Raw genomic sequence first — 27,963 nt, forward strand, 5'->3', positions numbered from 1 at the left:
TTGTGTGAGTAACAACCTGGGACTTTCCAGTCTAATCTTGCCTATTTTCTACTCTGTTCTTTTGTTTTGTTTTGTTTGTTTTCAGTAGGTGACTCCTCACAGGATGGCAAGTCAGGCTCAGGAGAAAAGATCAAGAAACGTGTGAAAACTCCATACTCACTTAAGCGGTGGCGTCCTTCAACGTGGGTCATCTCCACAGAGCCACTGCACTGCGAGGTCAACAACAACGGCAGCGACCGAGCAGTTCACTCCAAATCCAGCACCGCTGTTTATCTTGCGGAAGGAGGCACTGCCACCACCATGGTGTCTAAGGACGCAGGAGTGAACTGCCTGTGAAATACTTCAAAAGCCTACAAATGCCCTGAGTTTTGCATTATTTGAAACAAATGTGCAGAAGACATTTTAAAAAACTGCTTTCTCCTCCTGTCAGCAGCCCCTACCGAGGACTCGCTTTAAATAGATTTCAGCTATGCAGAGAATTTTTAGCTTATGCTTCCATATTTTTTGATTTTGTTTTATTTTTTTGAACGTTTTTGCACTTTTATTTCGGATCGCTAAGGTTGAGTCTGCCTGTTCTGACCACGGAATATATATATATGTATATCGAAAAGGTGGTCTCAAAATATTTTTTTAGGAAAAAAAAGTAACAAAAAAAGTATTGCTGATAATCAGTTTGGACCAGTTTCTTAAGGTCACTAAGATCATGAGCAGACTGTAAGACAGGTTTGACTGCAGTGGTGTCTTCTAACCATGTTTTCATTTCTGTGCACAAGCTAGTCTGTGTATTTCTATGTTACAAAGTGTTTTCTTTTTTAAACTCCACGTTTTTCTTGTGTCATGTTGAAATGTGCAATAGTCTATAGTTCACGGTATGCTTTATTGAAAAGTGTTTTTCTAAAACTGCCACATATTCCCCTTTTTGTATTTGTTAATTTTTCCCTGACAGTTGAGCAGTCAGACGGTCAAGACAGTGAACTTTGCACACTGTAGCCAGCTTGAAGCAGCTGCCTCTTCACATTGTGCTCTGAGGTGACAATGCATGAATTTTCCCCAACTTGAAAGGGCTTTTAAAAAGGAACAAAAAAGACAACCTGAGCTCACTACCTTTCCTTTGATCCTTCCAAATCGAAATGTGTTTCTCTTATAGCAGTAGATGCCAACCTGTGAAGTTCTCAATAACATAACATTGAAAAAACATAAACAATGTCAGCCATTTTGTCGTTTCATGTGCAGTTTCATCCTCTGTATTTATGTAAAACCTTATTTAGATCACTAATGAAGTACATTAAAAACTGCATTTTATTCAGAAATCTTAATAACTGTCATACTTAAAAGCTCTGGTGAAGATAGGCTGTGAATGTATTGTGTTTACATGGTGGAAAAATCATTAATCTTATTTGGCATAAAGCAGGTTTGCGATGAGTCACAAATCTTTCCTGATTTACCTCCTTAGAAGCAGTCTGGGGTAAAATCAGCCTGATTACTTATGCAGGTAGGTGCACCCAAGTTAACTGATATTATTGAGGCAAAGCTTATTTGCCTTTCAGTTTTTAGAGACCCTCATTCATCTTGTTAAAATGTATTGTGTGCTTTTAAAATTCATCATTGTGAGTGTTTCTAGGAGAGGGTTGGAGTTTTTGTCCCTCTGCTTAGACTCTTCTTTCTTTTGTTTGCACATTAATTTTAGATGTCCATGGACAATCTCTCAATAGAGATAATTCTGTTTTTTTTCACTATCTCAAGTAAACATTACCCTTTTTTAGAATGATTGTTTAAACTGTATACTGAAAGAAAATTAATTTCCTCATTGGTCAGGACCTCCTTCCACCCTTATAAGAAGTATCTTCCACCTGAGAAATATTCTTTCTGATTGAAAACACATCAGTAAAAACTAGATAGAAGGCATAACATGTGCCAGTTTTTGGTACTGAATAAAGTTTTATCACTTTACCTAAAAACTGGTGATGTTCAAAGAAAGAAAATCTGTTCAGTCAGCCCGCCAAACTCCAGTGGCAGGATGCTGGCAGCAAACAATTGCCTCCCCCAGCCTGTCTTATTTTGGCTTTGCTTTTGGATGCTCTGTGCTTTCAAGTTCATTTGTTTCCTTGCTAGATTATTTCCCCCCCCCAACATAAACTTTGTCAGCCCCATTCTTCTATATCTTATGATACAACTAGCATAATATATGCCTTGCTACGTCTGACTCCTGGCATTTCCCAAACTCTACCTTGTTTATGCTTGATTGCTATGATTTTTTTCTTGTCATGCTTCTTAATGTTTATTATATTTTCCTAGACACCTCCAAGAGATGACTGTATAAATCCAGAATTTGGTTAAGTGTAGTTGTAGAAATAGCAAGGCACTAGACACATTTTGGGTACCCTGTGCTCTTTAAGCACTAGTTCAAGTAGTACCTTTCATCTTTGAGGTGTCATTCTGTCATCTGCCCAGATAAATACATAGTTACATCTTCCCTGTTCAAAAATACAGCCTTTCTCTGGTAATACTTTTAATTCACTCTTCAGCTTCCCATCTGCCTCAGTCTCACATCCCGGATGTTGAAAACCTGCCAGTTGCTCAGATGGGTTTCAAGACCTGAATCAAAATTTCTGGCATTCTGTTCAAAATGCTAGCTGTGGTTGTCGTCTTTTTTTGGTGTTCTTTGAGTCCTCATTAGAAGTACAGTATGTTGTGTTGTGATGATGTATATTGAAGATTCTTCACTCCTTGCCCAGTGACTTTTTGTTTTGCTTTGCCTTGTGTGTGTCATTTATCAGCATTTCATAATGTGGGTTGAAAAGCATATTTAGGACATTCTTACCTAACTTGCAACACTCTGCAGAGAGAAAAGTTATTTGCGCTGACTAATGCTTCTTTCTGCTAAGTCTGCACCGGTCTTCTAGCCTTTCTTTTCTGGCCAGCCCTTTGTAAGAAATCCAACTTTCTTTTTTTTTTTTTTTTTTTTAATGAGCAATGCAGTCAAAATAATTCTAATACCAGATGAAAATGTTATTTTCTGCAGTTTTCTTTAAACATTCTTGAAGTAGCCATAATAGTATTTTTTTTCCTGTATCAAGTCTGTCACTTGCTGGAAAGCCTCTGGGATTAATAAGAATTAATAGAAAGTATTGGCTTTGTAATCTATCAGGGATAATTTGTAACATCATAGAAATGTGTACTTTATCACAAAACACCCCATAAAATGGAGAAAAAACTCTTACAGGTCAGTGAAAACAACCTTAAGTAGGTGTCAAAAGACAAATTCTGCACAGCTTGATGAGATCAGATTGGCAGTGTCTTTAATGCTTCATTTAGTAATGCCTTTTTTTTTCACTCACAGCCTGTAATCCAATTTCCACAGAATGCTTTTGTAGTAAATTAATGATATTGAATTGTATCTTGTACCATGGGGAATCCTCTTTCACTAGTACATGTAAGAGAGAATTCTACAGATCAGACACAGAGGATAGGTGATAACTGTACTATAATCAGAGGAGACAAATTTGTGTGTGTGTTTGGTTGGGTTTTTGGTTGTTTTGTTGGGTTTTTTCTACTTTGTGTTTTGGTTTTGTAAGAAAAAGGGATAATGTTGACAGCTGATAATTTTTTATCAGTTTCTCGTGTATATTGCCAACAAGATAAATATAGCAAAAAGAAAATAGAATGATAGTGTAAATACCTATGAATTGTGCCACAGTCAAATAGGCAACAGTAGAATATTTGCTCTGGTAATTTATAATGTATAATTCAAGTAAAATGTTAGAGCAAACATTTGTGGTGTTTGTGTAAATAAGCCAAAATCCAAAATCTTACTGGTTTTAGAAAATTATGTGCTGGTAGAAGCCAGAAGAGTTGCTTAGGTAAATGCTTTGTCTCTTTTTCTGTTTCCTGTTACCAAAATAGCCACCAACATAACACGGGTTTTAAAATGCGAATTCTAACCATTTGAACGGACATGACTCATAGTCAGATTTATTTTCCACTAAAATGGGTATGTACCAATCAGATTAACTGCAACACTTTTCCTCAGTTTGCTTATAATGGTCTACAGCTTCGTGTCCTAAACAATTAATGTTAATAAACTCCAAGATGCACTTAAATTGCACAGCTAAAGGTAAAGGAATTCCTAATTTAAAAGAAAACCAACTGATACCCTAAGAATATTCTCAGAAACAAAGAATGTTTCTGTGTTTGCTTTCTTACTGCCATTCTTTTGTGTCTTGTTTCTATATAGAAAATTACCTAATTTTCCAAGGCAATACAGTTTCTTTTTTTTCAGTGCACTGGGGAACAAAAAATAGCACAGGTTCCAGCAAACAAACAACAAAAAAACTCTCACCTTATCAATATGTTTAGAAAGTAAGTATTTGCCTACTACTGTCAGCTTTCTCTGAAAGAAATCTTTAATCCAGCCTGCCTCAGAAAGGAGAACAAGGAAGTTCAGTAGTGGTATAGAATAGAATATTGGGCCAAATTTAGTAAGAATGAATTGTTATTTTGAAAATATGTATATATCCATTGCATATGCCATTGTGTCTGTTCAGTGCATTTTGCTCTAATTATATGTCCCTTTTTAATTAAAATATCCACTAATATAATATTGCTAAGTTTGGGTTCAGATTTTAATTTTCTTTCATGAAAAATATCCAAATGATCATAGTCATTCTGCCACAGAAACGTTACTATGGAAGCTTTCAACCTAATGAGGGAGAATTTAGTCCACACTGAAGAAACCAGTTATGCTGTAATTTTCACTTATATAAAAGTTGTGGCACTTTCCCTTGCTGAAACAGGCTGGGTTTAAGACATAAAAATAATAATTGCTGAGTACATTAGTATATATGTGACCTGATGCAGCTTATCAGAGAAAACTGAGAGAGGATTGATTAGCCTGTGCAAGCTGGGTCATAGCCTGGACAATGTAGTATTTTGCATAAATTGGGATTACTTGAAATTTTCCATCTGGTCTGCCAACATCCATTTTAACAAGTAAATATATTCACCTCCTGGTTTTAATGTGCTTATTATTTTTTGTTCAGCTTGAAGCCTTTCTCCAGGGAAAAAGCAATGCCAATTGCAGTGAAGCCAGTAGTATTTTTTTTAATGTAAACTCTGAATGCATTTAGATGCATATGTATGTTGTGCATAAATTCCAGCATCAGATGAAGCACTGGTAGCATGTATAATGTCCTTTTGCCTATGCCATTTTCAAGTTATCTTTAGCACATCACTGTAAAGTTGAGGTCAGACTATGACATACAGTCCAGTAGTGCAAGATGTCACAAGACAGACTTGTCACTAGTTATTTAAAGATGGAATGGATTTATAGGAGAAAGCTGGGAATGCACATGACAAACTTAATCTGAAGCTGAGCAATTCAAGGTACCTAAAAGATGAAAAAATAACCCAACATTCTTAACACATAATTTAAAAAAAGCTATTTTTATGTAGTACCTATAGTTATGTGTGTGGTTGCCATTTAAACAGACTTTTGTAGACCATTAAACCCAGTTCTATTTTAGGCTTCTGTATTGTCATATAAAGCACTAACTGTAAAAATACATCCCTTTTTTGATTCCACCCTCCTAGTAGGTTCTGTTTAATGTGAAATAGTAACAACTCAGATTTGAGATTTCTTTTATACCAACTAAGACTGATAGCAGAACTTCCACTTCTGCAGATAACGGATTTAGGCACTCCAAATCAAAAGGGGCCTTATGTTTGGCACTAGTGTGTCTGAGGAAATCAACATCTGATTGGGTAGTGCTTGAGTGGTTGCTGTTGAAATGAAAGAGGAGTCTGCCATTGATAGGAGCAAAGGAGGTTTGGATTCTGCTGGCAGTGGTTTTAAAAGTTTGAGAAGATAATCCCTGAGAATGCTAAAGTGGAATGTGGGACCACATGGGTGAACCCTGGCTACTGACAATTTGAGGGATATTAGCTGATGCCTCAGTTCAGGCTGTGAGGGTCAGTACCAGTGCAGCTGGCATTGTCAAGAAGTGGAAGTGCACCAGTGGGAGTGGTAGTGGAAGGTTTCAAGCTAAATCTTCATTTACACCAAAGTCCTTTAATGTTGATCTGGGTTTCATGCCAGTCATACTTAATGGCTGCTGTAGTGCATTTCTAACATGAATTACTTCCTAAGGCCATTTGTCTTTGTTTCACTGTAGTTTAATATATAGATTCATAGTAAGCAGGAACTAGTCCAGAGTTATGTTAATTTATCATGGAATTGTCAGATATTTTTAAGACCTTTTGATCACTGATTGTGTAAATCTGCAAGTCATTCAGTTGGTTAACTTCAATACATCATGTTTCAACAGATGCATTAACTGTCTCAGTAAGGATGTATTTCTTCAAAATTGCTTCTGGGTTTTGCAGATACCTTACAGGAGCATACATCTGTCAGGGCACAGCATCTTGCCAGGTAACAATTTTAAAGCAGAAATAATTAGCCTCTGTAACTTCCTAGTTTCAGGGTCTCCCAAGAATCAGTTTTTGTAGTCTATTCACTTGTTTCCTGTGAGGTTTATTTCTAGAGCACTTGATTCAGTTTGGGTGTTTTTTTTCTTTTGTGTGCTTCAAAACTGTATCATGAAGTATAACACTTCAATCGTTCTTCTTCAAAAAGAAAGAAAATAGCTAATGTTTCTGTATCTTGTAAAAAGTCACAAGAACAGAGGAACAGGCAAGTACAAGTTACAGCTGACTTTCATTTGTCACTTTTGAATTTCCTGATTCGTGACCCTTCTCTCTCTTTCACGCTGTTGAAATGTATTTAAAAAGGTTTGTATGTAATGTTTCTTGTCTGCTTCTTGTCTCTAGAGGAAAGTGTGCTCTATTCGCATTTATATAAGCTGGAATCATATTTTACAATTGCTGTTGATTATTTTCCCCCCAAATGCAGTACAAGAGGAAAATGAACATGACAAAGACTGGTTTCTAGAGTTTGATCTTCTGTAGAAGCTGAAACGAGGAGATGTGAAACTGCCATTTTCCTTACAAATGACTGTAAAGAGAGCATTACTTTCTGAGTGAGCTTTTCTGGGGAAGAGGGGGAGAAACCCTAGAATATGGAGGCTCGTCAGAACCCTTTTGCTAACGGGTATTTTTTGTTTTCTCTCATGACTGAGGAAATATCATGTATGAATTTATAAATAATTGCTTTCAGTTATTTCTTTTGTATAAGCTGCCCAGTACCCTTGCTGTGCTGTATAAGTTGTGTTTCATGGAATAGTGTGAGTATGAAATAAAAAGCTAATTTTTGGGTTTTAATCATCTGTGGATGCCACTATGAAAGCTGACATTGTTAAAGCCACTACAGAGTTTTCTATGAATACTTGTAAGAATTGCTTTGTTATATATAAACCTAAATAAAGAGATTGTATTGATACAGAGACATTGGATAAGAACATTTAAAAGGCTATTCCTTAGGTCTAAAAGAAAAGGCTTGCTGTAAAATGGTGCATTATTCCATTTATTAAAGATCATATTAATGACAAAACCAACATGGCCTTCTGTGGGTTTTTCATGGTACTACTGGCCATGAGTAATGCCACTCCCAGAACGGGAGGAAAACCCCTGTTGCAGCTGTGTTTCGTTGGTTGAAGGATAAGGCACTGCTTCATTATTGACAGCTAAACAGGACTTTCAGATACCTTAGGCATGTGACAGATTGCGCAGTTCACTGTTGTCCAATAACTGAAATAATAAGGGCTTGTCAGCATTACATTAGTACAGTGCCTCTGCTTGCTTTTTTGCCTATTCTCACCAGTCAGACATTTAAGGTGCTTATACTGGCAACTAAATACAGCTTTGTATGTGTTCCAAAGCAATAGGCCTTACATAGCCTCTTAAAACACCTTGTCTGCCTGCTAAGTGTTTAAACAGAGGAAAACAAAACGGGGTGGGGGGGAGACAACCACCAAAAAGCCCCAAACCAATCAGCCAAAAACCCAGCCAGAAACAGCAAAAAAGCAAGCAGGAAAAAAGAGGCATTAAACTAAGTACTTGTCTGCTTCCCTTCTGGTTGCACTTGGGTGGAGTGCATGGACCACTAGATGGATAAAGAACTGGCTTGATGGCCGCACCCAAAGAGTGGCTGTCAATGGCTCCATGTCCCAGTGGAGGCCAGTGACAAGCGGAGTCCCTCAGGGATCAGTCCTGGGACTGGTCTTGTTCAACATCTTTGTGGGTGACATGGACAGTGGCATTGAGTGCACCCTCAGCAAGTTTGCTGATGACACCAAGCTGTGTGGTGCACCAGACACGCTGGAGGGAAGGGAGGCCATCCAGAGGGACCTTGACAGGCTGGAGAGGTGGGCACAAGCCAAGCTCATGAGGTTCAACAAGACCAAGTGCAGGGTCCTGCACCTGGAAAGCAGCCCTCAGGAGAGAGACTTGGGGGAGCTCTCAGTGTGCACTTGCAGCCCAGAAAGCCAATCAGATCCTGGGCTGCATCAAGAGAAGTGTGGCCAGCAGGTCAAGGGAGGTGAGTCTCCCCCTCTACTCCTGGTGAGACCCCACCTGGAGTGCTGTATCCAGTTCTGGAGCCCCTATTACAAGAGGGATGTGGAGGTGCTGGAAGGTGTCCAAAGAAGGGCCACGAGGATGAGCAGAGGGCTGGAGCTGCTCTGCTGTGAGGACAGACTGAGGGAGTTGGGGTTGTGCAGTCTGGAGAGGAGAAGACTCTGAGGAGACCTAATTGTAGCCTTCCAGGATCTGCAGGGGGCTCCAAGAAAGCTGGGGAGGGACTTTTGGGGATGTCAGGGAGTGATAGGACTAGGGGGAATGGAATGAAGCTGGAGGTGGGGAGATTCAGACTGGATGCAAGGAAGAAGTTCTTCACTGTGAGAGTGGTGAAGCCCTGGAATGGGTTGTCCAGGGAGGTGGTTGAGGCCCCGTCCCTGGAAGTGTTTAAGAGCAGGCTGGATGAGGCTCTGGCCAGCCTCATCTAGTGTGAGGTGTCCCTGCCCATGGCAGGGGGGTTGGAACTAGATGATCCTTGTGGTCCCTTCCAACCCTGACTGATTCTATGATTCTATGGATGGCAACCAGGCATGAGGGAGGAATGTAGCAACAACCTTTGCAGGTGGGACAAGAAATAAACCAGCAACCCTCTATCCTTCCCACACAAACTATTGCACTCTTTCTCCTTCATACAAGGAGACAATGTCACAGGATTCTTGCAAGCAGCAGCTTTTCCAGCCCAGAGCTGCTGTCCTGTCTATCAGAACTAGAGGAGATGGAGTAAGTGGGCCCTACTGACTTGCATGACCCAGGAGTTTGCCTGCTGTGCCTCCTGAAGTTAAGGTGCTGGGAAGAGACAGGTTTTTTCCTCCACTGCAGCCTCCTTTCCTCCACTTTCCCTTTATTTGGTCATGCTTGTGGGGAACTTGAAGCTGAGTCATTAACTGGAATCACCACCATACAAATGGTAGATACACCCCATACACAGGTGGCACTTCATTTGGTCTTACCTTTCTCATCTCATTGATGGAGTTTGTGCTCCATGGCCTGACCACTACTGAGGCAGGCAGCAAGATGCTGAGGTTTTAGCTCATGGACGCTTGTCCATGTAGAGAACAGAGGGAAATGAATGCAAAAGTGTCCCAGGAATGGGACCCTTTCTGACTAGAAGCAAAATATTACATCTTCCCTTTAAATAAGAAACAAGCTCCATCTTCCTTTCCCTTTCATGCAAACACTAGCTAAGATCCCTTGGTGTTCCACAGGGCTCAGTACTGGGACCAGTTATCTTTATCAATGATCTGGATGAGGAAATAGAATTCACCCTAGGTGAGTTTGCAGAACTGACAGCAACTTTTATTCAGCTTTTGCTTTGTTAATGGGAAATGAAAGTACAATAACAATAATTATATTCCCCTTTCTTCCAGAGCAGTGATGCAGCTGCAGAATGCACTTTGTGGAACACAGCTATGTCAGTCTTCCATTTGTTTCCATTCAAGGTTTTTTCCCCCATTTCCTTTTTATTAATTCTGGTGTTATGGAAATTCTCCATGTGCAGGAGATTATAGACATCTGCTCACTACCATGACCCAAAGCACATTCTATTGGATAAGAAGGTTAATTTTTCACAGGCAGGAAAACTCAACTATACCAAAATGTTTTTATCTCTATAAATTCAACTTTTCATGTTATCCTGAAAGGTTGTCACTCTCCACCCAATGAGGACTTTGAATGTTTTCATCCCTAGAATTTAAATGGCACACCTGGGTTTTCTGCTTGTATGGCAGGGGACCTTCTTTCAGCTCTTAGTACAACAGGGAAGGTCTGTGAGAAATCCACAAATGGTGATATGAGCTGAAGTCATGCTTTGGGGATCACTCATGACTCTTTTACAAAGACAACAAATAATTCTTCTTGATAACAGCTGATCTGTGGAAGATGACTAAGGAAAGCAAGTCCATATTTACTATGCAGTGTCTGAACAAATGGCATTTCTAGATAGAATAGAATAGAATAGACCAAACCAGGTTGGAAGAGACCTTCAAGATCATCGCGTCCAACCCATCAACCAATCCAACCCACCTAAACAGCTAACCCATGGCACCAAGCACCCCATCAAGTCTGCTCCTGAACACCTCCAATGACAGCGACTCCACCACCTCCCTGGGCAGCCCATTCCAATGGGCAATCACTCTTTCTGTACAGAACTTCTTCCTAACATCCAGCCTGAACCTCCCCTGGCGCAGCCTGAGACTGTGTCCTCCTGTTCTGGTACTGGCTGCCTGGGAGAAGAGACCATCATCCGCCTGTCTACAACCTCCCTTCAGGTAGTTGTAGAGAGTGATAAGGTTACCCCTGAGTCTCCTCTTCTCCAGACTGAGCAACCCCAGCTCCCTCAGTCTCTCCTCATAGGGCTTGTGTTCCAAGCCCCTCACTAACTTCATTGCCCTTCTCTGGACTCGTTCCAGCAAGTCAACATCCTTCCTAAACTGAGGGGCCCAGAACTGGACACAGTACTCGAGGTGCGGCCTAACCAGTGCAGTGTACAGGGGCAGAATGACCTCCCTGCTCCTGCTGGCCACACTGTTCCTGATGCAGGCCAGGATGCCATTGGCCCTCTTGGCTGCCTGGGCACACTGCAGGCTAATATTCAGCCTCCCATCGACCAGTACCCCCAGGTCCTGCTCTGCTGGCTGCTCTCAGCACTGCCTGGGGTTGTTGTGGCCAATGTGCAGAACCCGGCACTTGGATGTGTTAAATCTCATGCCGTTGGACTCTGCCCATCTGCCCAGCCTGTCGAGGTCCCTCTGCAGAGCCTCTCTACCCTCCAGCAGATCAACTCCTGTCCCCAGCTTGGTGTCATCAGCAAATTTACTGATGATGGACTCAATGCCCTCATCCAGATCATCAATAAAGATGGGGAAATGGAAATGGAAAATGTTAAGGAAGGTTGGAAAGGTCCAGGTACATTTTAATTCCTAAAGGAAAGGACAGGAGCTTCCCAAGACCCTCTATCAAGTCCAAGCACCTTTTGAGAATTAGGACATACACCCAGTATAGAAGAGGCATCATTTAAGCAGATGATGGGCAAAAACCAGTGGGCAGCGTCTCAGTTGCATGAGGTGGATTTGAGGAAGGGGAAAGAGCATGAAGGGAGGGTAGACATCAGCAACACAGTAGGACTCAGCATTTGTCTTTGGGCCTGTTTCTGTGTTATTCCAGCCAGCTGCTAATAGGGAAGGATAATGTAGGGCACTGTGATAATGAGGGTACAGAAATTGCGCAGCTCATTTTAGTAGTGTCACTGCTTGCAACAGGCCTGCAAGCAGCTCCTAGGCATGGTACAGGCTTTTTTGCTTTCCCCTGTCACTTAGTGTAACCTTTGTTAATGAGAAGTTTATGCCACATGGTGCAAGAATGAGCAGAAAGACAGTTACATCAGGTGAGGTTACTTTGTGCTCTGTTCCCAGTTTTGTTGCTGACAGTCTGTATGTTTTTTTGCAGTGACTGGCATTTCTCAAGTCTGCCATAATATTGAAATCATGCCTCTTTTCTCAATCTCCTTCTCCCTTTCACCCTTTTCTCTTATTGGAAAGATAATAATTGATCCCTGCAGATATGTTGTAAATAGGAAATTCTAGCACCTGCAGGTCTCTGAATTAGTTAAAAAATCAGACTCAAACCATTACAGCAAGTTGTAGGTTTTACTCTATCCCATAAGGTAGGTGTTGCTGCTGGAGCTAAGGCACATATGGGTGGCCAGAGAATCTCCTGCAGGAGGGAGGCCTTGCAGGATTTCTGGTGAAAGGGAAAGTATTTATTGGAAACCTGCATTTCTGTTGCCATGCCAAGAATTTTCTTGCAGGACCATTAAAAATTCTGAAGCAACCCTCAAAACCACCAGCTAAAAAACACTATTAAGCAGGCTAATTTTATTTATTTGCTTCTGGAAAACCAGCTTTACCTTGGGATCATGAGGGGTAGAAATATGGTTTTAAGACACAGGCAAGCAAAAGTTCCCATCTGCTTATGTAAGCCACGAACTGAGACTATGAGGAGACATGAGGAATTTCTAGCCAAACAGTAGCAAGCAGTGGTATCAAAAACGCGTGTAATGTGTAAATCCTAGCATAGCAGCCAGCCACAGGAGGTACCTAGAGGGTCTCTTCTGTTGCAAACCAGCAAGCTGCAGGGTTGGGAAGCCTTGTTTCTGGAACTGTTTCCAGTTAGGGTGCAGGAGGCTGGCAGAGGAACTGAATTCTGCTAAGAGAGGGATAGTAGGAAGCAGGAGAAAGGGCAGGCTGGTTCATGATCCACCCCTGGTGGGATGCCATCTGGCTCTGCTGATGTATGGCAGAGCTGAACAGCAGCACTTGCACATTGAGTTTTTCCTCAGCATGCAGCATGAGGCAAATGTGCTTAGGTGGTTGCCACTCTTCTTGGGAGAGAAGGGCATAGCCCAGCAAGCAGTTCAGAGTGGCTGTCATGCTGCTGTTTACCCTGTAGCAAAAGGGTTTCTGTGAGAAGCCAAATAGATTGCAAGCACATCCACATCACCTTCCTCCCATTACCACTCCACAACCCTGCTGCTTTGGGCAGAATGTTGAGGCTTCTTGGAAAAGACCCCAAGTAGTCCTAGTCCAAAGATCTTATCAATGAGGGATCTTATCAATGTCAATATCTGAGGATGGGTGTCAAGATGAAGGTGATCAATAGTGTCTTTTTGGTAGTGCCCAGTGATAGGACAAGGAACAAGGGGTACAAGATAGAACACAGGAGATTCCACCTCAACACTTCTTTACAGTGAGGGTGACAGGGCACTGGAACAGGCTGCCCAGAGAGGTTGTGGAGTCTCCTTCTTTAGAGACTTTCAAAAACACACCTGGACACATTCCTATGCAGCCTGTCCTAGATGATCCTGCTTTGGCAGGAAGGTTTGATTTGATGATCTCTGGGGGTCCCTTTCAACCTCTAACATTCTGTGATTCTGTTATTTACTGGTCTCTACTCCAAGGATAAGAGAGAGTCTGCAGGCTTCCTACTATGAAGTATCAGCTGAGCTATGCAAGCCTTAACTGCTGGAGATGCTCCTGCTGAGCACAGTGAGCCTGATACTCTGGCTGAGCACTGCATGATGTCTTGGTTGCTAAACGCAGTCGTCTTTTCAAAGATCACATCCTCTCAGTGATAGCTCTTTGGCTCTGCCAGAGGCAAAGTCAGGCTGAGTGTGAGGTGCAATGCATGAGGATGATGCAATGAAGACAACATGTTGTGTAGTTGAGATATAGCTAAACTAGTTCAAAGCTCCCCTTGTCCCATGGTAAGGAGGATCCAGAATGCTCCAGAACATCTCCAAGATGTTTTCCCAAAGCAGAGAATCCCATGCTCCCATCTCATCACACGCTCTGCTGAAGTTAAACTACAGGGCATGTGTGTGTATATATATATATATATGGAAAGAGAAGCAAAATAATTTTGTCACTGCCTTTCAGTGAATGAATAAGCCATGCCAATGTACTTCTCACAATCTCTTTAGTTTTTCTAAATGTTACAAAAACAAACAGAAGTAATACAAAGTTTTAGGCCTGAATCAGAAGGAACAACATTCTTCTCTGCCCTCTTAAGTGAAACGTGTCTATAGTTACATGCCTGTTCATCACATATAAAGTATGTTTATCATCCTATAATATGGCCATAAAATCTACATTACTAAAATACTGTAATTTATCAAATTAATGTCAACAATTAAAATATTTATTTTACAGTGTATGTTTTCATTATACTCACAGGACCAAAATTGTAACAGTGGCTTGTGGGAGCAATCAGTGTTTAATGTTTGTAAATCAAGAGTTTCCTTCTGTAGTTTGTACACATTCTTCTGTCCTGAGAACAGAAATATAGAAATGTTATATCTCTTAAACACAGGTATGGGCAAACCTCTGTACTATATTTGCCAGCTCTGTAAATATGTGCTTTTGGAAGATAAATTTAAAGAAAAATTACGTGCTTCCTAAAAGGATGTGAAGTTTTATTGTTGAAAGGATTATATGCAAATTGTCATTCAGCGTCTTTCTTGCAGGATACCTGGGGACATTAAGCTCTCTTTTTTAAATTAACAAGGCCACTTCTTTCAATGGTTTCAAACCCAAAGATTCAGAAATATGGTGGACAATGTACCTTTACTGCTGCTCATTCTATTCCCTCAAGAGAACCTAAAACCCATTGCAGCCACTGTCAGTTGACAAGAAATAATCTTGACTTGAGTTGCCCCTGTCCCTCAGCAGCTGGACACTGTAAGGTTATTGCTTAGTGTTGCTGCTGTCATTAAACATGCATTCAGAAAATTGATCTGTATTTGTGGAAAAACATGCTGTGTGTAGGTGAACTTAGCACTGGCTTCTGACGAAATTAACCTCATACTTGGCCCAGGTAATTGTGTGTGCCATAAAAGCAGTGTGAAACACCCTCTCGAGCCTGTCCACCGTAAAATACTGCATTAAGGAACAGGCTATTTTCTGTCAAAACCATGTTAACACTAGTGAGGCACTGAAGCCTCAGGATATTGTTTATATGACAACTTTTCTTAAATATTGTACTTCATAAAACGTGGCAGGAATGCATTTTGCTGTAAGTTGTCTTTTGCTTATCTCATGTATTTTGATTTATGTCCAAGGTCCCATCTGTTGTTTTTTATTGCTTTAATCTTAATGCCTTGTTTCAATCTGCTTGCCTCCTCAAATCCCCCAGATATTCTGGAATATTGACTAGGATCTTACAGGTTTTGTGTGAAGCAAATTCTATTATATTTGTCCTAATTATTTTTTAATGTCTTTTTTTGCCTGCTGATGTTGAACAACCCACACAAACAAACAAATTCACTTTACAGGGGAGAGATCAGAAATGCAATGAAACATCCTGGGGCATAATCTAATGTTTAGATTAGACTCAGAGAATTTTAGTCTTTCAACCTTCAATATTACTTGCAAGAACTGTAGGTAAAAAGAAATACATTTCAGGCAGTAGACTGCTCCTTTATATGTGCTGCTTTGTGTGAATATAATTTTGGAATAAGACAAGAACATTTGAAGCTACTTGGAGTATAGTAATTTTCCATAAGATTGGCTATTATTACTATTATTTTAATACCTTTATTTTTAATTATTATTTTAAATTATTTTTTAATTATTCTTTTTAATACCTTTTTCATATATATGTAACTATGAGTAGTGACTGGTTCTACTCATAAACCTTCAATCCTTGGCATAACAAAACTCTCAAAGTATTGGTTATTTTGATGGACGCACACTGGGATTCAGGCCTGTGAAGTTAGTTAAACCTCTCTGACCTGGCTTTCTCTACTTTTCATTTGGGGTTACAGTGTGAGGCTGGAGTGCTCATCACCTCCCAGGGCTGGTCCTTCAATGTGGTATGTGAGTATATGAGTATCAGCTCAGCTCACGTGGACAAATGGATTGCTAAAATCACCCAGTAGAGAGGAGCTGAGGATGAAGAGATGGATCCTGTATGTGTGGGATCAGACCTCACTCCAGTGAGTTTGGGGTCATTAAAATGTCTGAGGTCACTAAAAGGTAGGCTCAAGTTGTACTTATAGAAGACTCACAGCCTCTATGATGAGTTTCATTCTTATTTTTTGGATAACTGTTAGCACCATACTGTTAGGTGTTATGGCCAGAGTAAGGGCATCATGGATGTAAAGAAAACGCACCCTAAAAGTTCCACATGAAACCATATGTGTGTTATTCAAAGTTGGCCTGCGCAGCATCTGGCAAAATCTGATAGCAGTAAGGAGTGTGACAGTGAAACAAACCCAGAGACAGGAGAAATGTCAGATACAAGCAGAATCTAAAGGGGATCTAGATCCAATTTATTCAGGGATGAAGGTGGGGTTTGTTTGTTTGGGGTTTTTTTAGTTGTTGTTGTTGTTTGTGTAATTAAAAATGCTTTTGAAAACTATTTTCAAGTAATTAATAATCCTGTTTTAGTTGTTTTAATTTCCATAAGGTGTCGGAGCAAGATTTTGTTGTAACATATTTGTTACAGCTTAAACAAATAAACATATGAAGTGCATGGTGTTTGACTAGGTCTGACTTTATGTGTTGAGCTTTCATGTCTAATGCGTGTAAAGCAATACAACTGCTGATGAGCAGTATACAGAAATGCTTTACTTTATGTTCTCACAATAAAATGTGGAACAGTGCCATTTTTGCAGTGTGACAATAACGTAGGAAGTACTATAATTGTCACAGCTATCTCCTGCATTCAAAGCCATGACTTGGCTCCATAACATGCCTCATGCAAACAAATAGGAATCAATACCTTTACTTGTTGTCCCCTTCAAAACAGTAACAGGAATTAGAATGTGTTTAGAATATTTAAAATATTATCAAAATATCTTCATGGCACACTGGTTCCAAATAATCCCAGTATTTCTGGGGAGGATAAATTGTCCAAGTGATGAAAGCCTGATGAGCAACTGGCAGTGGGTGCTGTCACAGCAGGAAGAACTGCAAAGAAGATTGCAGATTGCATCTTCTGCTCATGACTGAAAACTGCAGCAGAGAAGCAAAATAAATGCTGCATAGGTTAATCTGCTTTAGTTCTGGGCTGTCAAAAAAGCAGCAGACAGGTTCCATTTATTGCTCCAGACATGCCAGTGTGCTGGTTTTCTAAATCCTGAGCATTTTCCTGTGGAACATTATGAAGTTCAGGGTCCCTTTTTCAACATATACATGGAGTCACCAAGGGAATTACAAGTTCCATTCACCTCCTGTGCTGGCAGTACACAGCCCATACTGTTCTCTGCCTCTTAAGCCATTCCTGGGGAGGAGAGCACCATCACCTAGATGTTTCACTAATTAAGTGGGTTATCTGGTATTTTCATGTTTTGCCACATTTTACCAGCAGTGCTTGTGATGGCTACGAGAAAAGGACTGAGAAGTGACTTCATTAAACTGCACACTTTAAGAAAGGGGTATAATAGGATGGTGATCAGCTAGGCTTCTGGTGCCTTCCCTTGATATGGATCCTCAGAACAATTCTCAAGACCGGGCACAGCCTCTTGTAGCCACTTTTGGCTGACCCATCCAGCTATCTTGCAGGTCATATAACTAGCATTTACAGTACCTGTGGGCAAGCATAATTGTGCTTCAGAAGAAAGTAACTAATCCAGAACGCAAGAGCTAACTTCATGACAACCTCATCACCAGAAACACATCCATCCTGTTCTCTTTTTCCACTCTAATTTCTCATAAGAAGCTCCTGACTCTAACAAGAGCTTTAATCTCCAAGGCTGTAGGTAGACCGATGCCCAGCCACTGTTAAAAAGGGCCTGCGCAGAGTCGTTTTTCAGGTTTGTTAATTCATCAACCACAGCGATGGAGCTGTTCAAAGAGTAAGTTTGGGCTTTTAAACTTGTAGGGTTAATTTGGTAATAGCAAAAGAGAAAGGAGAAAACAATCAAACTCGAGTACAGCCAAGCTGAAGAAAAAACAAAATGGTACAGTTTCTTGTCACATTATTTGTATCATAGCAATAGTATTCAATTGCAATGTGCAACTTACAGAGGACTGTTGAAAAGAATTTGGGCTAGTTATAGCAGCCCTGAACAGGCATTTGCAATAAAGACAAGAAAGAGGATTTATTGATTCCGTCAAGTCTTGAATGCAATTAATTGTGCTTACCTTGCATCTAAGCAATACAAACACAGGAACTAAGTAAGGCCTATTTCATGCATGTGTTCGCTTCTGTGACGCATAAATCAGGTTAAGAGGATGCAGGCAATTAACGAGTATTTTTGAAAGATTGAAGATGCAACTAATCTAATGGAGAGTAAACAGCAATTACCGGAAAAGGGGGTCAAGTCTGCCTGGATATTAGCGATCTATCTGGTGCAATCATCGGTAACGCTAAGCTGGGGGCAAAGCAATTGGCTGAACCGCTGCTTAGCCTAACCTCGTCCTCTCCAACGACTTAAAATAATTGAGCAGCTCCACTTTTAACGTGCAACCGTATTCTTGGGCCAGGCTGCTAGACAGGGCGCACTGCAGCCGCCATCCCTGCCGGGTACCCGGCTTCCACGTGACCATGGCCACCTCGCCTAGTCCGGGCACTGCAGCGGGACGCGGAAAAGCGAGGCGTGGTCTCACGGACCCCCAAAACATGTCTGGTGCCTGACTCGCTACTCGGGGATAGGATTGCGGTCCCGCTTTGTCCTGCAGAGACGAGGGGTGGCTTCGGGCCAAGGGCGGCTGCTGATATTGTCGTGCCTTGCCTCTCTCCCCAACCGCGGAGAGCGCCGCTGCTGGCCGCTTGTTACTTTAAGCCCGGCCACCTCACGCTCCCCACTTAGGCCTGGCCATTCAGGAGTGTGCTCCGCAGCCAATGGGCGCGCCGTAGATGCGCAAACCGAGCGGCAGCGCGCCCAATGGGAGGGCGCGGGGGGCGGCGCGGGCGGTAGGGGCACTATTGTTGATGAGGCGCACGGAGGCTGCGGAGGTAGCGCGCGTCGCTCTGCCAGGGTACGGCGGCGAGGAGGGGACGTGGCCACTGCCGCCTGAGGCGTTGGACCTCCGCGAGGATCTGCCTGTGCCTCCCGCTTTTCTCTTGCTTCCCCGTCACCGACGGCCTTCAGCGAGGCCTTCAGCGAGCCCCGGCTCCCAACGGGCAATGTCCCACCAGCGCGTGAGGCGCAACGGCTCCCCGATTCCGGCCACCTCCTTGGGGGGAGGAGGCGCGGCGGCGGCAGGTGGCGGAATGGGAGCGGGCAGCCGCCTCCAGCCCATGCGGGCCACGGTGCCCTTCCAGCTCAAGCAGCAGCAACATGGCAGTCCCACGAGGAGCGGCGGCGGCGGCACGAGCGCTCCGGGCGGGAGTCTCCCACGCGCGGCGCCCGCCTCGCGTAGTATTAGCCCCACGCGCGCGGCGCCCACCGGCGGAGGCAACAGCGGGCGCGGCGGCTCCGCCATGGCCACGCAGACGCCGGGGGGAGGGGGAAGCAGCGCCGCCGCTTCAGCGGCCTCCGCCGCCTCTTCGCGGGACAGCCCCACGCGTGCTGGCGGGCCCCGGGGAAGTCCTCCGCGGCCCCACCACTTACCACCCCCTCCTCCCCCGCCGCCGCTGGGCTGCGGGCTCTCACCCTGCTCTTCTCCGGTGTCTCCGTTGCCGGAGGGCAGCGCTACAGCGACTGGTAGAGTTCGGCACCGGCGGCAGTCGCCGGAGCAAGGCAGGAGCTCCCCGGAGAGGAAGAGCCCCAGCTCCCCTGTCTGCAAAGGTGAGCGCTCCTGTGCTGTCACCCTGTCCCCGCAGCGCACCTGCTGCCCGCCCGTTGCTGGCGGGAGGTGCACGCGCGCTGCCGCTCCCGGAGAGGACGGGAAGGCTCGCGGCCAGAGCGTTACCTGGGTCGCCGAGCGGGGGCTGTGCCCAGCAGCAAAGGACAGTTCCCGGGCGGCTGGGCTAGGTGCCTTGGTGTGGCCGAGTTTCGGGCAGCGCTTTGCGCGTTGGCAGGTCTGGGATCAGAGGTGGCCTTCGCCGGTGATGTGCCGCCGGGCGCGCCATACTCCTGAGGAGAGAGGTAGAGAGAGACGCTATGCCCAGTCTTGTCTCCGAGCTGGTGGCAGCACTTGAAGGTTTCTGTGTGGTGAAGAGCTTACGGCTTCTGTTACTGCTCTGTTGCTTCTGGCTTGTAGAAGAGGAACAGAGAAAGCCAAGCATGCTGTGTGAGGAATTGTAGCCACTCCTTGTAGCACTTCTGCAAGTAGTGCCAAAGGTTTGCAGGTGAGAGAGAGTCAGTGGTGTGGGAGAGGTACTTAAAATACTTCAATACAAGTTTATAATGAATTTGGTGTTTGGAAGCTGTAGTGAAGCCTTCATATCTCTTTGCATCTCGTGCCAAATGGTATGTTGTTTTGATCTGTGTCTGTGGGATTAAAAAAATAGCTATCATTATAGACATTGTATATAGATGTAGGACAGAATGTATTCAATATGTATCTTAGCAATTACTTTCATCATGAGCTCTGCACCAGGTTTTGTGAACTTGAAAGTGATGACAAGCACAACAGCCAAGATAGAAAAGTGTGGGATCAGTGTACATTTTGTCACAAACTGCCTTTTAACGTTTTTTAATAGTTAAAACATACTTGGAGGGATACCTGAAACTTGAGCAGTATGTGGCCCCTGTTTGAAGGTAATAAATATAAGATCCCTTTTTTTACGGGGATAGAAGTTTACTCAAAATGTATGACTGATCCTTTGTGTTAATGACCTCAAATCTGGAAAAAAAACCCGTGACTTCTGAAATACCATGGAATTGCATGTGGTACTCTACACAATGAAGCTGACTAATATGTGGACTAACATGCAGAACACAGTCCCGTTTTACAATTCTGCTTCCCCTAAGGTTACTCCTCTGTCCTAAAATAAATTATTATAACCGGACTACCATGTTGGGTTTTTTTAATTCTTTTCTATTCTTGCTCTTGGGAATGGTGCTGCCAAATTAGAAAGTTGTAACTAATTGGTATGGTACTTACGCTAATGCCAGTGTGACTTAAATTTTTTTCTTCTTCTTTATTCAGATGTTACTTCAAGGTTACCATATGTCTGCTTGTTTGCAGTGTAAGAGGGCAGTGCTACAAAGGCATTTAGGTCCTGAATTGGATTTTCTGCTTTCCTCATGAAAGTAATGTGGAGTTTATATTCAGAGGTTTTGATTTGAGGACTGTGTTCTTCATTTGAGATTCTTGTTAATCAGTAATTTGAAAGTCTTAACACATCACAAACTCTTATTTTCTTCCTGTGAACTTTATAGAAACTCTTGCTCAAGATGCCCATATCAGACCACTTGGGGTGGAAAAATTGTGCTGTCTTCAGGTCATTGCATAGAAGCCTTTTGAAACCATGCTCATTTCTTTATTGGGTTTAAGAATTGTCATGTAGAAAGAAACTGTGTTAAGATTGCTCCACTTGCTTTTTACAAGATGTGTGAAAATAGTGTCTAATTCCTTATATGTGTTTAACTTTCAAAGCAGTAGTTGTATTGGCCCCAAATGCAAAATAAACCTGTTTGATATTGCTTAGCATTTGTATTGTGTAGTCCAGTGCTTGGTAGAGATTGAATTAATGTAAGTTTGTAATTCATCTAGATGAGAAAGCTTGGTGATAGCTGAGAACATGGAGCTTACTAGTAGGTTGTTGCAAAATGATACAGAGACATGTATGCTTTATCTTTGTTGTTATTTTTATCATGGTTTATCTACTGAGTAAAGATCAAGTGTAATCTTGGTATTTGTGCTCTTCTATAAAACACATAATCTTGGAACAGTTAACTCAAAAACGTTATAATGCACTAGACTGTGTAAACAAGACAGTCAAGACCAGAGCTATAGCAGTTGTTTACTGACCCTTTCAGGTGACCTGAGGTTGAGAGACATTTCTCTACTGGATGATGAGCTTTCTAGTGTGTTCCCATTGACTGTATTGCATGATTAGACTCTGAAGGTTAAGGAGAATAATCAGTTAATCTGAAGCTATGATGGGCTTTAATTGTTTAGAATAGTCCATCCAAGAGTAATATTAAAGCCTACTCATGTGCAAGGAAATGATTAAAATTGCTATAACAATATTTTGGAAAGTCTTAGAGATGTGAACCCTTCTTCGCACTAGGGAGAAGGAATGGAATTCCATTACCACATTAGTTTTCACTGCAGAATTTATTTTGATTATTTGGTGAGTGACAATAATAGCTGCACAGCTGTCCAAATTAACTATCAAGGTTTTGCACTAGTTGTGAGACTTTAATGTATGGTAAGAGAGTACAGAAGACTCTCTACTGTTAAATGCTTGCTTTGCTTACCTAAGCTGTTTAACAAATGGTACACATAAAGTGAATTTTGCAGCATCATACTTCAGGTTTCTTGTGGCCATCTGTTTGGGGGAAGTTATTTGGATTTAAAGTGTTTTCATTCACTGTAACTAAGTTATTTGAACGTCTTGAGCTTTCTGAGGTTTGGTTTTGTATAACAACATTAATTCAGTAATTCTACACAGGGAGTGTTTTGAATTACTAGAAGCAAAAGTGTGAGTAGTTCTTGTACATTTATGTAACAATGATAGCCAGGATTGTCTTCCAAACAGAGTATATGTGCTATACTGCATGTTTGTTCTTTGTTGAATACTTTCAACAAAACATGAAAAAGTAGGTGAATTCCCTGAGGTGTATTGTTTGAGTTTGGGGAGAAGACAGTCAGCCATGGGAGAGATCCCCTGAATGCCCTTTCTGAGGAAAAGCCTGACTGAAACACAACAAAAAGGTCAGCTGTATGCAAGGGTGGCAGAGAAGCTAGTTGGGTCATACTCGTTTGCACTTTTTTGAATATCCTACCTGTATAAAAAAGCTCTGGTTGGAACACTATCAGGGAATTTTGTGAGGTCATTGCTGTCATCTGCTCTTCCTGCTGCTTGCTAGTTTGCTTTTACACTCTTGTGTCTGTTTGAAGATGTTTCTTTGGAGTTGTTTTTGTTGTTGTTTGTTTCTCAGAATTTTCATTTCAAGTATGTAGAAACATATCAACAGGACTATAAGATCCATCTTCATTGTTACACTTAACAGTAATCCTTCTATTGCACTTTTAACACTGGTTCTAATTTTTTCCTGAAAAATTCAAAGATGAATTTCCAGTGTTTTGTCTCTTAAAATCTTAAAATGTAGAAGACCTTCACTCTTCCTTTTTTTTGTGTGTGTGTGTTTCTGAGGTATCCGAATCAAAGATGTTTTGACACTAATTTTCAGTTGTAATTATAGCTGTAAGAATTTTATGTTGAGACCTGTCTCCTATCTCCCAGGTCAGTGGTCTCTTTCCTGTCTTTCAGTTACTTATTGGTAAGCATTTATTTATTTGTTTCATTTTGCTCTTCAATCACATCACATTGTTAGGCTGTCTTAGCTTAAGCTGCCTTCAGAGGTGCCTGACTTCACTATTGCAATAAGTGTGTGTGATACTGGTTTACATGTGGCAGCTGCTGTGGGTCAGTTGTACTGCAATGACATGTGAAGACGTGGTAACATGCTTGTTATTTTCCCACGTTACAGACTTTGTTGATTTGTATTGTGTATGTTCTGTTTGTTTTGTTCGATTATTTTGCTTTGTTTGAAGCCAGATTGCAAAAGGACTTTGTTTCTAAATATACTTAGAGCAGTGGTGATGGATAGGAGGGTTGACATTCATCACAAATATTGGTTTAAAGAGATAATCAGGCCAGTTAAAACAGATCTAATATTTAAGAAGCGTCTATTTGATGAAACAGCTCCATTGTTTTTCATCAGACACAGCTGTTGTAACTGTTCTCTCTATGGAGGCAGATCTCTTGTTATGTAGGTCACATCAAGGAAAAACAGCAGCTGAGCACTTGCTTCAAGTACTGCAGAGGAGAGTGCAAGGAAAACCTTGTATACATTCCCATTGAAATGTTGTGAAATGGCAAGAGTAGTGTAGTAGACATTGACATTTTGCAGGAAGACATGTTGCGAAGGTGGAAAAGTAATAAAAACGTATCCAAACATCTTTGCCCCATCTAAATGAAAGTAAACAGAAAGTCAACAGCAGAATCTGAAAACGGAGTTCCTTGAAGGAATTTTTTAAGTAGAGGAGAGTATTTGTGCATTGTGCCTTGCAATGAGTAGCTTCCCTTGAACTCAAATAGTAAACAGGCTCTTCAGTTTTCTGTTTATCCAGCAAAATACTATACACTTGTTTTGTGGGGGAGGGGAGAGGATAATAGTTTCTGCAGCTTCAGTTTTGAAGCTGATTACTCCAGTGGCTTTGGAGATGATGTGCCTGACTACATGCACTTCCTGATTTTTAATTTTTTTCCTTTTTCCATATCTCTTCTCTTTCCCCTTGGTAGAGAAGCTTCTTGAACAGGAGAATAATAATTCAGAAGCAAAATAAATAGGGAGAGTATCGCAGCTATTCCCAAGACAAGTGACATGCTTGATTTAAGTTTGGAAGCAAGTGTAATTTTTAAGGAATGACACATTGCATTAGCATGTCACATTTCCCAATGGTATGGACAAAAGAAATAGTTTTGAAATCTACTGATACAAACAGACCCTTTGGTGCACTCTGCAGTAATGGCAGTAGTCAGAATTTCTCGGATTGTTTTATGTCTTAAGTATATGGGAAATACAAAATAGGACTTTGCTGCCACTCCCTGATAGCATATCTGCTGTGAGCTCAGTCATCAGATTTTACCATTTTTGGCACTAGCAGAAGTAATAAAACAGGTGAGATTTCTGGTCTGCATTATGTGAATGTAGCGGATTATCGTGTTAATAATTACTACCTTGTAGTTGAATCGAAATACCATGCTTGACTGTGTACATTTCTATCGCAAAATTTGCATAAGCATACTTAGTATAGAGTGTCATTAGACTTACATTTGGAAAACTGGTGTTCTAAAACACTAACATGTCCACACTACTGAAATTTGTACTTAAAAAGTTTTATTAATATTTATGTATCTTCAGTAGATTGAAGCTGCTTAGAAATTGAATTCTGGACTTCTGATGTCAGTGTTCTTATTTTGACTAGCAGTCAGGCACTAATCAGTCATGACTTCTTTTGACTATAAATGAGTTTATGTAAAATACTAATTGCTGTGTTATTTATACTTATAATGTAGAATTCATCCTAAGGCAGGAAGGACATACAGCTTGAGTTTTTCCAGTGCTCTTGTAAATCTTCCATCTGATCTCTGTGTTTTTTGCTGTATTCTAGCCATTTGTTTTAGGCCTTTGTATTCATTATAGGTAAGGTTAATACACAATCCTTTCAGATACAGTTCTTTATGGAGTAGATGAATTGATGGAAAGCTTAGATCATTGTGATCTTGCATTTTATATCTAGAATAGCTAGTAACAACTAATGTATGAGTATGTGTGTTTCTAAACCCTGAATCTTCACTACTTGTGAGTCTCTTTAACAGATCTCAGTTACTATTTTGAGGAACCTTTCTTTACAGTAGTTATTAGATGGCAGTATAGTCTTCTTCCACTTTAAGATGTTGACAGATGGGATAGATGCAACTTTTTGTTCTTAACTATATTCTTCTTTCTCATGTTATTACCTGTGCTTATTGTATTTAGCCTTTTTCAGTAAGGATTCCTGTTAGTATCTAAGTTATTATACAGAACCATGGAATGGTAAGGAGTTGAAAGGGACCTCTGGGGATCATTTAGACTAGCCTCCCCCTTCTTAAAGTAAGTTCACCTAGATCAGGTTGCACAGGAATTCATCCAGGTGTGTTTTGGAAATCTTCAAAGGAGACCCTACATGCTCTCATAGTTCAGTGCCCTGTCACCCGCAAAGGTGTAAAAGTTTTTCCTTACATCTAGGTAGAATTTCCTGTGTTACAGTCCATGCCCACTCTCCAGCCTGTCCACATCTTGCTGAATGGCAGCACAACCTTCTGATTTATCAGCCACTCCTCCCAGTTCTGTATCATCAGCAAACTTGCTGGGAGTACATTCCATTCCTTCATTCATGTCATCAGTGAAGACCCAAGTGGGGTCTTGGAGTGGCATTGTCTTTTCTCCTGTCCTTGGATACCTCTCCTCCATGACCTTTCAAAGCTGAAGAGTAGCTTAGCAATAACCCTGGCCATCTGCCTCAGCATTCATGGGTGCATCCCAATTGGGCTTATGGATTTGTGGGTATCCAGCTTGCCCAGATGATCTCAAATCCAGTCCTCCTTGACTAAGGGAGAGTCTTCCTACCTCCATACTTTCTACCTTACCTCCAGGGACTGGGGTTCCTGGTGGTGATCTTAGCAGCAAAGACAGAAGCAAACTCCATTTTCTTTTGTTCCCTCTCTTCACCAGGGTACCCACTTTATTCACCAGTAGGCTCACGTTTTCCTTAGCCTTCCTTTTCTTACTGATTAATAAGCTCTTACTGTTGTCTTTCACATCCTTTGGCACATTTAATTGTAAGAGGGCCTTAGCTTTCCTTGTTGCATTCCACATACTATAAACTTCTGAAAAGTGCTATTGATGTAAATACTGAAAATAAGGTGTTCCAGAAGGTATAGTGTCAGGCAGGCATCAGCATAGTTACCAAGTAGCAGGGAAGGGAGGCGATGTCTTCATTATCTTGTAAAATGTAAATCATTAGCTTATCAGAGTTGACTTTTGGATCTAATTCTTCATGAATCTGCCATACACCATATACTGAATGGTTAATAAAACACGTTGATGTATGGTGTCCTTTGAATTAAAGTAGATGAAGGGTAAAGGGATAGTGGGACAAACTAAAATTGGGAAAGTTGAGTATGTATTTTCTTTGTTAGCTTTTGTGTATGAGGAAACTTAGCTATTTTTATTTCTTAAAAGCCTTCATTTAAGAATCCAATGACTGTTACAACTTTGAGGGAATAAGTGGTGGTGTGTAAGTACCAATGCAACATTTGTGACATAAGCATGTTTTAAGGCAACTGTAAAAGCATATTTCATTGCTTATTAAAACTATACAGAGTCTGGAAAAGCAAACTTAATTCCTGTATTTAAAATATCTTCTTGTATACTTAAGAACATAATAGTTTTGATTTAATATGGTTTATTATAAGCAATTCAAACAATTAAGATCTCTGTTTTGCTTTCTTCCTAATTAAGTATTTTTATTCTAGCTGACAAATCAAGACCACCTTCATCAAGCCCTTCCAGTATTATTCGCCGGACTTCCTCACTGGATACCCTTGCTGCTCCATACCTGGCTGGACAGTGGCCTCGTGATAATCATGGACAAGCTGTTCCATGTATGAGAGACAAAGCCACACAGGTAGGGTATATTTTTGTAATTGAAGTATTTAAATATGAATACAGGATTTAAATAGACAAATTTTTCCCTTGAAAACATTTGCTTCTAATTTCTTACTTGTAAGTTTATATTCACTTTCAAATTGGAGGAATCCTACCTTTGCTATTATGCATGTGAATTATTTGTGTTCTTCTCTAAGAAATGTCAACTGTAATATCTGTTAAGAGCTCCTCTTTGTCTCAGAAAACCACTGGTGTATTGCACATCTGTTTTTTCATTCTTACAGCACACTAGATCACACTGGTGTTAAGTATTAGTTTAAATTTATACAAGAGAACTTAGGAATCTTTATATATATGTCTGTCTTAAAACTGAGTTAAAAAAAAACCTTTGTGTAGTGCCTGTGTAAAAGTTACTATGGCCTTTGTCATGCTGTTCTTTGTTCTCTGATTGTGAAAGTCTTCAATACTCACCTTAAGCAACTTGACAAAATTTCACGAGCCTTTAGTAGTTCAATCCTATGCCACACGTAAAGACAGACTGAACAAGCAGTTGAATTAAACTGGTGTTACAAGAGTTATATGCTTATGACAGTTGTGTTATTATTCCCCTTACAGGGAGCTGTTGTTAAATGGTATCCAACTTTATACAGATGTTGTTT

General features: G+C 41.3%; 2 protein-coding genes across 5 annotated transcripts in view; both read left to right on the forward strand.

Moving 5' to 3' along the window:
• The window catches only part of BMPR2 (bone morphogenetic protein receptor type 2), a 109,434-nt gene extending 101,926 nt beyond the window's left edge, over positions 1–7,508 (forward strand). The window contains exon 13 of one of the 4 annotated variants that reach the window (XM_068138309.1): positions 86–7,508. In XM_068138309.1, coding sequence (XP_067994410.1) covers positions 86–336 — 251 coding nt within the window. In that variant the 3' untranslated portion in view covers positions 337–7,508. The remainder of the gene's footprint in view (positions 1–85) is intronic. The other 3 variants (XM_068138310.1, XM_068138311.1, XM_068138312.1) reach the window with 3 other exon arrangements.
• An 11,467-nt stretch (positions 7,509–18,975) lies between these two features.
• FAM117B (family with sequence similarity 117 member B) overlaps positions 18,976–27,963 on the forward strand; it is a 28,288-nt gene continuing 19,300 nt past the window's right edge. The window contains exons 1-2 of the mRNA XM_068138320.1: positions 18,976–19,759; positions 27,172–27,323. Coding sequence (XP_067994421.1) covers positions 19,156–19,759; positions 27,172–27,323 — 756 coding nt within the window. The 5' untranslated portion in view covers positions 18,976–19,155. The remainder of the gene's footprint in view (positions 19,760–27,171; positions 27,324–27,963) is intronic.

This window comes from Melanerpes formicivorus, unplaced genomic scaffold (assembly GCF_026170545.1).
Source record: "Melanerpes formicivorus ecotype bairdi unplaced genomic scaffold, bMelFor1.0.p_v2 SCAF_5, whole genome shotgun sequence".
Classification (NCBI taxonomy): domain Eukaryota; kingdom Metazoa; phylum Chordata; class Aves; order Piciformes; family Picidae; genus Melanerpes; species Melanerpes formicivorus.